The sequence below is a fragment of the Leptosomus discolor genome, chromosome 13 (assembly GCF_034619465.1).
Source record: "Leptosomus discolor isolate bLepDis1 chromosome 13, bLepDis1.hap2, whole genome shotgun sequence".
In the NCBI taxonomy this organism is placed as follows: Eukaryota; Metazoa; Chordata; class Aves; order Leptosomiformes; family Leptosomidae; genus Leptosomus; species Leptosomus discolor.
Genome location: NC_141403.1, coordinates 10,424,690 through 10,435,715, shown reverse-complemented (window position 1 = coordinate 10,435,715; position 11,026 = coordinate 10,424,690). Strand labels below are relative to the sequence as shown.

The following is an 11,026-nucleotide window of genomic DNA, read 5'->3' as shown; positions in this document are numbered from 1 at the left end:
GGTATTTCTTCTTGTTCTAACATGTACTGTCACACTGAGAAAGGGCTTCTCTCCTTTTTGGGCCTTCATAATCCTTTCCTACAATATTTACTCACTAAATTTGAATAAAATTTTGTCTGTCTTTATTTCTACAAACTGAAAGCTGCAGCACGAATAAAGTACATTTTAAAAACATGCAAAAATTAATGAAGTCACAAGGAAAGCTCAGGTGTCGAGTGCTGACACAAAGCATTTGGTTAGCAGCTGTCCACTTCAAATTAAAACTCCCAGCACACACATACATGCAGCCACCAGGAGAAACCTGCAAACCCGTTTTAATTCTGCTAACTGGTACATAAAATACAGTAGGTCACTAAACCAGTTTCAGTCAATTAGCTGCATGTGGGTTTCCTGTTGCACTTAAGGTGCCCGCAAGGCCCGAAGGTGAATTTAGAATCATTAGGTGGAAAAGCCTTCCAAGATCATCAAGTCCATCCGCCAACTCAACACCATTAAAAGACAGAAAGCATCAGGGAAACAACTTACAAGCATCTCAGAAGAATTTCCAAATGAACAATTTCTGGTTTACCAGTGAGACTTTGAAATATCACCTGTTTGAAGTTACCTATCTGAGCTTCTGCCAAAATACATGTGCTAGTAATGTCTCCCCTTATCTTCATTTATTCAAAATAAAAACAATAGATAAGCATCCAAACGTATTCATTAGGTAGCAGGGTAGGAAGAGTCTATGAAAACATGTGATTTTTCATGGTGGGAGCAATGACAGAGAGACAATGAACTTCCAGTGAAACTCTACAGAGAGACTTTAAACTGACTAGCAGTTTTCCAGCAAACATTTTTCTTTCAGTACCTAGACAAATGTAAAAGATTCTGCTTTCCCATAAATGGTTAATCTCATCAAGGTTTGTGCAGCAGCAGCAGCCATAAACCAGGTCTCTTCCTGCTAAAAAGCCAGCAGGGAAGTAATTCCAGCCTTCACTGAGCGCCTCTCCTTGCGCTAAGCCGAGGCACGACATGGCAGACGTGGCGTTTAATCCTGGCTTTAGCGGATATGTCGTCAATGACAAAGTGTCCTTACATGTTTTACGTGGATTAAGTCTTAATTCAGTTTTAATTAAAATATAATTACATTATTAGTAACCTGATGCCAAAATTCTTTCAGGAGAAGGTTAGCTTTCTGTCCAGTTAGAAGGATGAATGTGGTCCACAGGACCAGAACCTTACCTACAGGCTTTACAGGCTTTAACTCAACATGTTCCTGGGGGGGCTGTCGGTAGGAGTATGTGTCAAGTCCGCCTATGAAATCAACTGAAAATACAACAGTTCCAGAAATGAACAAACGGAAATGAAAATATGTCAACTGAAAAAGAAATATGGACAAATCATGGTTAAAAAAATAGTAAGGGCATGCACAGGTTTGCGTACACGACATAAACCGAGCAGGCACAGCTGCGTGGGAACGGCTCGCAGCAGCTCTGCGCCCCGTCTATCCCGGGGGTGCCTGTGCCCCCCGTGGCGGTGGAAGCGCGGTGCCTGCTCGGCCAACGGCTGCCCGTCCCGCCGGCGCGGCTGCAGCAGGAGCATACGCGCGTCGGGGTAATGCAGCTGCTCCTCCTTAGGGCAACCTCGGCACCTGTTTCACCAGTCACCTCCATCTCCTTCTGAAGTGTTCAGAAGTTCAGGCAGTGGAAACAGTTTAGCTCGTGAACCTAATTTCACCTAAACTTTTACAACTGAGTGGACTCACAGGAATGTTAATGCGCCACCAAAAGCTCAAGGTGTGTCCGCTCGCTGAGGGAAGAGTGCAGGGGTGAATAAATCGTGTCCATAGTGATATCATTTTTTTTGGTGGTTTAGCTCTCCCTGCCCTCTGGAGGAGTTCATATTTTTATTTTGACTTTTTGGTTTTTTTTACTGAGGACACGTGCTAGAAGGAGTTAGGAGGTATATTTTTGAGATAATTCACCACTGCAGAACCACACATCATTCCTCTCAGCAATCACAAGCATCATCTGCAACTGGAAGCAGGGAGAGAATTTAAAGTAACTATTCTTTCTACCAACAAATCTTTTGGAGAAAGAAATGAAGTCAGTATGTACTAATGATTGACAACACAGACACGTCTCTTTCTGACAAAGGAAATCCATTGAATAGCACCATCCAGCAGTTTTGAGAAGAGCTGCTCAAACCTGTTTAGCCAGATCTTTCTCTTTTGCAATCCAAGATGTGTTATATAGTATCAAAGTTGAAGTTCGACTTAAAATTCACATGAAGCTAATTCTCAAGCAAGAAGCTACTCTGTCACACAAGACAATGGAATGTGCCATTTTTCATTATGCACTCTATTTTATGGCTGATAGCTCTTTAACACGAAGATTCATCATCAGTTATTTGAATTATAACTAACTTGTTGTTTTAAAAATTTAGTCTGATTTCACCTGATATTTTCACCATATACATCTAGCAGACTTCCAGGACTAACACCAGAAATGGCCATTAAATATAGAAATTTGATTTCTTATTTTCATTAAACACAAAGACATTACTATATATGTTTCAGTTCAAATGGACATCTTAGACATCCAACTTTGATCAAATACTTTAAAACTTCACATTGACTGAACTTTTTGGATGCACACAACCCTCTGTGTAATTGGCCAAAAGTAAACAGCAGCAATACCTGTATAGGTTTCCCAAGGGCAAAATGTTAGTTTAAGGATGATACAAAAGAATCGTTTTTTGTTTATTTCTGGCCTGGTTACTGGATTATGGATAATTTCTGCTACAGATTCATAGGGATTACAACAGTTAACTTCAGAAAGTTGCATATGCCTGGAAGAAAGTTCAACCAAACCCCCCCATTTTTCTATACAGTTCTAGAATTCTATGCATTACATTAAAAAACCCACACCAAACCCTACAACTTGTTAGCAGTGGGGATATTCAGTCACTAAACAAGGAACACCCCACAGAGTCCAGTCATCAACTACAGCCATGCAGAGAGAAACTTAAAATCCTAGGGCAGGGATCTTTCAGCACCCCACAGATAACAGCAGGTTGCGGCAGAAGCGAGTTATTTTATACGCGGCGGGCTGCAAAACATGATCGCTGTTCCCAGGGAATTGCTCTCTCCTTGTGCCACCTCAGCTTTGGGGTCATGCTGGACGCTCGGTGGTGGTGCGAAATGCTCCCTAGAGCACCCTGCCTGCCGGGCTGGGGGCGCGGGTCTGTTGGTTCACTCCCGGCCCGGCCCGAGAAACAGTTGTCACAACCTGCCCGAGCCAGAAAAGGGCGGTAGGCTGCTGGCAGAAGGAAGCATATCCGCTGTCCTCGGTAATTCTGAGGGTTATTCTTTTCCAGACAGCTGACATTTAGGTTTGTCTTACTACTATCAGTCCAGCGCATTTGCCCATATGCCAGTTAAACTTTGCTTTCCTCTGAAGGTAGCGCAGAAGAATCACTCCTTTCTCCTTCCCCACCCTCTCATCTGGAATTCAGCTGCTCTGGCAACATCTCACGGACCTGCTGGCAGAGCTGTCAGCCCCTTGGCATATTACTCATTCCTCCTTTCGAAGCTGGCAAATCCTACGCGTGCCTGGAGGTGCGAGGTGTGAACAGAGCAGTGATACACAGACAGCATGATCCTTAGTAAATCCTGCAGCCTCTTGGCCTGGGATACCTTAGATCCTATGGATGCTTGCCTCTCCTTTTTACAAATGAGGGTAAGCCCCAAAACTGACACCTTGAATGGCTGGTACCTTGAGCGGCCCCCTTTCCGAGAGAGGGGCAGGCTAGCAGCTGCTTGAACATCTGTTTTTATGTACAGAAGATTTTCTTAACCTATGGGGTTCCAAATACTATTTTGCATTGCAATATTTTCCTTGTGCTGTGATTTTTTGAATGGCAATATACTAATGCAATTGAGTTCATTAAGGAAAGGTATGTAACTGGGGAGGGTGTAACCAGGTCGCGCAAGTGACAGGTTGTAAGAGAAGGAGCCAAAGTCAACATGAAAGAGGAAGCAAAAATGGGGGGGGATGGATGATAAGTCAGTGCTAGATGCATAATGGTGATATTTTCCACTTTATGACACCAAACACATTAACCCTATGTAACATTGTTTTCCATTTCAGATGAGGCAACTTCCATTTGCTGCTCCTCCTCATTTACCATCCTGCCTTTGCCCCCATGACTGTCAGTGACATCCTGTGTAAAAATCTTGCCTCACCCCATGACATTTGCTCCGTAGCGTGGGGCACTGTATGCATTCCCTCCTCTGCAACCACAATGCTCACAGCTACATCTTGCTGAGCAGTGGTCTGCTTCAGTCCTTGAGGAGGCAGACCCCAAGGCTGTCTAACCACACATCTTCAGCCTCTTTGAACTCCAAACTACCTTTTTTCCTCTGCTAAGCAGACAATGCTGCCTTCAGCGCTGCTGGAGCCTTCCACTCCTCATCCATCCCAGCCGAAAAACCCACATTCTCTCTCCTAGCAGGTAAGACTGTGGTTCTACTGTGCCTTCTCCGAATTCAAGCCTACAAGTCAGGAACAGAAGTGGATAGACTCCATCTCCAGGTTCTCACTCTTCTCCTTTCGGTCTTTTAGCTCTGTGGATGGGCACAAACCAGCAAGCTCTAATCTTCCGCCTGCTCTTGTCTTTAGTTTTTAAAGACAGGGAAGCCAGCAAAATAACCCTTCTGTTGATCAGTGTCATGCTAACCTTCTCTAGCCCCAGTCAATGCACTATCAAGTCCTTCTGTGGTACCCTCAGTCTGCCCCAGAGTATCTGATCTTCCAGTGTTTCAGAGCCACTGCGGATATGTCTGCTAAGGCAAACACATCAATGAGTACTTGTTTGTCTCTGTGAGTATTTTTCTGCAAATAGGGAAACCTATTGCACCTCATACTGTAATTGCTTTTGTCCTGTCTTCACCTTCAAGTTGTCTTACTGATCGCTTAGTATTTCTTTTGGCATTATGATATCTGTCACCAACATGAATTAGCTCCTTAAAACCCCAAAATACAATGTGACTAGTCTCAGCTTTCAAAATAGAGGTAACAATGTAGAGCACTATAAAACTGGAGCTTACAAAGGCCAGTGGTCTCCTCATGATGAAGTGAAAAAAGAACTATCATGTGTGTCAGCAAATGTGACGGCTAGGAAAACGGCTTTCTTATTGTTAGAAAGTTGGTATCATTTCATATTAGGAGAAAGATGAATGTGCAAAAGAGGAATAGAGTCTGTAACAGGATTAATACTCACTTTGAAACCACCAGTGAGTCACTCTGCTAATGATAAAGAAAGATAATGGAATACTGACCTCATTCATAAAAAATCCTCTCCCTGAAGAAAGATGAAGTAAAAAATACACTTTTATGAAAACCTTGCAACTCTCGAATTTCACTCCTCCAAAATAACACATTGTCATGATTAAGGAGGAAAAGAAAACGAGTGGAAATCAATGCCAAGGAGTAAGAGTCACCATATAAATGGTGAGAGTCCCACAGCATTACTTGGTTTTGCTGCATCTAACCTGCAATAGCGAGAAAAACACAGATGTACTGAGATTAAATTTCTGGTAACAAAACCAACTGCATATTTACTGATTCAAGGCAAAAGAATGTCAAATGAAGTTTAAAGGGAGTCCAGCTATGACCCAGATTAACAAAGCACAGGTAAGAAGAAGGTTTGTTATGATACAGAGCTAACAAAATGCATCAGCAACACAGGCTAAATACAATAAATATAATGTAGCCTTTTTGGAAAATAGGCTTTCTAGGAACAGCTAATATATTTTATTTGACCAGCTGGCCCAGCTGGAAAACCACATCAGCTATACCCCCCAATTTAGTAAGGTAACACCTCTTGCTATGAATCTTGCCTCTCTTCTATCCTGAAATCATTAGGGCTATTGACACAGCGCAACTAGAAAATCCAAAAAGTGCAACATACATACAAGTCCGGGTTTATAAACAGGAGGAATTTAGAAAGGTTATTTTATGAAGAGCTGAAGGTGTGATGATGTCAGAGACACAGGAAAGAGAACTGAAGAACAGGTAAAAGTTCAACAGGATAAAGAAAAGGGTTTAGCAAAACACCCTTAGATTAAATATTTTAGTATCTTCTTCCTCTTGTTTGACTGTAATTCTTCTCAGAAATCGTTGATACTTTATTTGCAAGCGTCTTTCTCTTGCTTTGATTTTATCCATAATCAACACTTTTATCCCTTCCTTTTCTAAACAAAATTGACTTTTCTTGGTGGAACATGCTGGTTTCCTTTAGATTAATGAGATTCAGAGCTGAGATTTTCAAAGATGGGCAAAACTGAGGACAGATTCTTATTTGAGTTGCTTGATTTGGCCACATTTTGAGAAAGTATCCATTACGAAATAAAATGATCTTCCAAAATTACCTGGCTATGACCTGAAATCTACGGCTTCGTTCACTGTACTACACTGACTTGCGTTGGTTAGCCACCTCTTTTTGAATGTGTACAGTAGCTGCTTTGCGAAGCAGTTGTTCCAACAGCCTCCAAGGCTACGAAGTATGGTTACATACACTGGGATCCATTACATACAATGGGACCCATACTATTTAATTTTTGTCATGGATACTCCCTTAAAGCAAGAAACGGGCAGCTTTCTCTTTTTTAGCGGTGTATTTCGAAGCTTAGTATCGTTAGAAAGGAATGGCGACCAAACCCCATCCAGGACAATGCAGCAGCAGTCTCTCAGCTCAGCTGGGCTGCATGGATCGGTTTTCATTTTTGAGGCTGCTGTCTGTAAGGAAAAAGGGGAGACATCTCAGTCCTCTAAAATGAAGCCTCGTCATCAGTCTCTCAGTCCAGACACGGGCACAAAGGAAAAGGCGTTGCGAGCTCCGGCCACCCAAACTGCCGACTCACCCACGAGTCCGTCGAGTGTGTCAAACAAGCTGAGAGGTGGAACGGGGAGCCACGGGAACAGCTGTCTCAGCGGTGACTGTTCAGCTCGCTCAATGCCCAGTTCCTCATCAGCACGCAACCAAGGTATTTTACAGCCCAGTGTACGGCCCGACGCGTCCTGCGCCCTCTGTGGCTCAGTGCCCCGCTCGCTCCAGGCCTCCCACACCACGGGCAGCAGTTATCACGGGTCAGAGCTCTTAGGCTCCACCTGCTAACGGGGGAACTACCAATCCTACAACAATAACAATGGAACGGACACTAAGTAAGCTGAGGCCCGGACATCAGGACAACCCATCTGTGTGGAAGCCAAGACCTGGGGAGACGGCACTTGCGCAGAAGAGCAGGAGTCTGAAAAGTTTCTTTTCAAGCTCCACAAATTAAACCAGACACAGACCTGCTGCCACTTGGAAATGAAGAAGTAAGAAGATTGGCACTGGAAGTGGAAAATGGATTTCTAAGAGGTTTCATTTCAGTAGAGAAGCTGGGTGAAAGGTAGGGACGGGAACAGGCACCACTTAGGCCCGAAGGGGATGTCAAGCAGAAAGCTCAGGAGAGGGACGCTGGATGCTGGAGCAAGATTGATTTAACAATAGATGCAATTTAAGTGAAAAGGCTAAGGTGCTGGCAATGGGGGGCTGGAATAGCATCCATTTAAAAGCAGATTTAATTTAAACAGAAAGGCCAAGGAGCTGGAAGGTGGAGACTAAAACAAAATCAATATTAAATTAGCTAAGTAGAAGCTTGAATCAGATCAGCTAGTTAAAAAAAAGAGCATACTGAGTATTTGGGAGTGGGGAAGCAATGCATGGACCTAAGAAATGTCAATAAACAATATATCCCCTCTAATCAGAATATTAATGTAATTTTAATAAGAATATTATTTATTATAGTAGTAAAAAAAATCTTAAAGGAAGGTATAATCCCCAATTTAAGGAAAATTATATGATTATAGTTATATTCCTATTTGAAGTTAATTGTCTTTTACGTATATATGTGTGTGTGTGTGTGTATATGGGATATGGCATATAATATTCATAGACTCACGGAATCTCAGAATGGTTTGGGCTGGAAGGGACCTTTAAAGTCCATCCAGTCCATCCCCCTGCAGTGAGCAGGGACACCTTTAGCTGGGTCAGGTTGCTCAAAGCCCCATCCAGCCTGACCCTGGATGTTCCCAGGGATGGAGCTTCTACCACCTCTCTGGGCAGCTTGTGCCAGTGCCTCACCACCCTCACAGGGAACAATTTATTCGTCATATCTAGTCTGAACATTCAGAATCGACGGCAGAAATGCTTAACATGAATTATAAGTGCAAAACAGAAATCTATGAGGTAGTCATGAACTAGTCTGTAAAATCTCTCCTTTCTAGTTATTGGTCTGGAAATCAAGTCAAATCTAAGGGAAGTTTGTATATATCCATGTTTGAAACAAAAATATGCATATATAGAAATACATATCCATCCATATGCATATACATATGCATCTACACGCATATATACATATATATGTATTTATTTATCCAAACACAGAAAAATTGTCCCTTACTAATACTGTTCTGACACATTTCTCTGTTCAGAGAACTGTATTAGTACTTTCTGCAAATAATATATTAAAACCAATTTGCTTTCCATACAGACATTTCTAAGTGCTTCACCTGTACTCCTGAAGTCCCGTTTAACCATTACATGTGTATCTGTGCATATCGCTACAGCCAGAATCCAAAATCGCGGATGGAAGCTAGTGACTGCAGCTCTGTACTTTTTGGTATCTGAAAACTTGCACCATTCATTGGTGTAAAAGAAATCTAGAAAAACATTATGTTGCACAACGCCTAAACTCTCTCTCAACTTTGTACAAGGAGGAACGAGCGGATAACCCACCTCGGCCGAAGGGCCCCAGCGCTGTGTCGCGGCACGAGGCGGCGGCGAGCAGTGTCGCCCACCCAGCTGCCGGCAGCGGCAGGCGGCTGGCTCGGGGCGCCTGGCTCTTCTCACCCGCAGAGCAGCATTGCAGAGCCGGGACGTGTGTTCACCACCGCTGCTCTTCCAGGGAATACCCGATAATAGCTCTTTGTGCTGGTGACTGAGGCGAGTTTTTTCCTACTGAATTTCAGGAAAAAAATTCTGCCTTGTGCTTATGGGAGGAATTGTGGGAAGGCACTGGAGGAACTCTGATAATTTCAGTGATTTACCGTTTTCCTTAATGGAAAATAAATGAGCTGCTGGCTTGCACGGAAATGGCACCTTGACTATTATCTTCATGCCTATTGCCAGGCAAGTTAGTCTGAGTTTAAAGTCATAATTAAACTCAGTGCAGGAAGAGGAAATTAGGGGCAACCCTACAGTAAGAAATTAATTCTTTACCGAAGACAGACTAAAATATTTCACTCAAGTGGTATAGAAGCTAAAGAGGGATTTCTTCAAGTTATTTGATTCACACCTTACAGTAAGCTATGCTTCATCAATGAAAAACTGGGATTAGTTTACACATGTCATCTAGATGATGCCATTTTCTCAAGCTTCATCTGCACCTATCTGGATAAACCCTGCATGCTGCAGTCCACATAAACGTGTGGCACTTTCAGGCAGGTAACTTCTGTTGCTGCTAGAAATACTCCACCGCCAAGACTGCCCTTTTCGCATACTGTGCACTATCCATTATTTAAAGACAATCTCTCAGCTAGAACAAGGTGTTCTGCAACAGTCCATGGAGATTGCAACTGGAAATGAAGACTGTTTTGTACATTTTGCTAGGGGAAGGTTAAAGCAGGGGGTAGCACGGGTAAATTTTTGTTGTTTTGGTTTTTTCCAGTGACAGATTACTCATCTGTGGTTTTTAATCAGAAAAACAGAAGGGGGAATCATGCCTCTGCTGTGATTTTTTTGCCACTGACTTATCTAGAATCAAGATTTTTTCTTGTATTTAATATTTATATTGTTTAACTGCTTTAACTGAGGTCTTTACCTTTGGTTGTGTGCATTATATCTATGCACACATTTCCATAGGAACTAGAACAAATGCTTGCTCAGGCAATGTATAACTTAATGTGAAAAAAAAAGAAAAAAAAAGAAAAACTGAAATAGTCTGAAAAGGTAATTTAAATAGTACACTGTTCCTGCAGTATTTCTTCCTTCATTGAATGCTTCAGCATTCACTGTGTTGCTTTAGTGTAGGAGGGAGTACGCATTTTCAGTTAATTCACACATTATGGCTGATGACAAACAGGAGGACACCAGCAGGACTGTAAGACCATACAGTGTGCTTAGAATAACAGGTCTATCCCTTGTATGTCCAGTAGGGGAGGAAGCAGAGTTGGGTGTTAAGTAGGATAGCAAATGGGTGAGTCTGCAGCTAACCAACAACCTGCAGCTGGACAGACCTCTGCAGTCTACAGAAATGGTAACTTGGCATTTACCTCCGTTTGGTGGGGTTGGCCTGGGCCCCAGCTGAGCGGAGGGAGCTCCTGGGCACTCCCGGTGCCATTTCTGATGGCACTTCACCCTCTCCTTCGGCTCATGGTGGCACCGGCAAGGGAGAAGGAGCCAGTCTCTGGGCCAGCCGCCCCGACGCGCGGGCAGCACCTCCCTGCGAGGAGCACCAGGAACCACCTTTCATCAGCTGGAGGCTTCATGGCGTTCGCTGGGCTCCCTGGCTCCTGCAGACCATCTCTGAGGACAGCTGTGTTAGACGCTTCATCTCTGCAGGAGTCCACAGTTGTGCTGAATGAACACTTACAGAACACACACATTTGGGTTATGGACCCATCACAGTTCCGCGCCTAGCCGAAAATAACCACTTCTGTTGTTTTACCAAAACTGGTATACCAGAATCCTGGGGTTTTGGGTTGCTTGTCCAGATGAACAGAAAGATGCAAGTTGCTTTTCAGGTCTTCCAGAAATACTGACGGTCACTGCCATTTCACAGAAATGCCAAAGCCAGGAGAAGGCTGTCAGCCTGGCAGCTGTCGTGTTGTCTCTGCGCCAGGCAGTCACACTTACGATCATTTTGAAAGTCTGTGTCCAGCACATCCATCCGTTGGTCAGTAACAGCACATTTTGTTCCAGCATCTGAAGTGATTAT

General features: G+C 43.3%; 1 protein-coding gene across 1 annotated transcript in view; it reads right to left on the bottom strand.

The window, feature by feature from the left end:
* Window positions 1-975: 975 nt before the first annotated feature.
* NKAIN3 (sodium/potassium transporting ATPase interacting 3) overlaps window positions 976-11,026 on the bottom strand; it is a 306,962-nt gene continuing 296,911 nt past the window's right edge. Inside the window, exons 7-8 of the mRNA XM_086472468.1 lie at window positions 1,225-1,308; window positions 976-1,073 (exon numbers count right to left, since the gene is read on the bottom strand). Of these exons, the coding sequence (XP_086328594.1) occupies window positions 976-1,073; window positions 1,225-1,308 (182 nt within the window). The remainder of the gene's footprint in view (window positions 1,074-1,224; window positions 1,309-11,026) is intronic.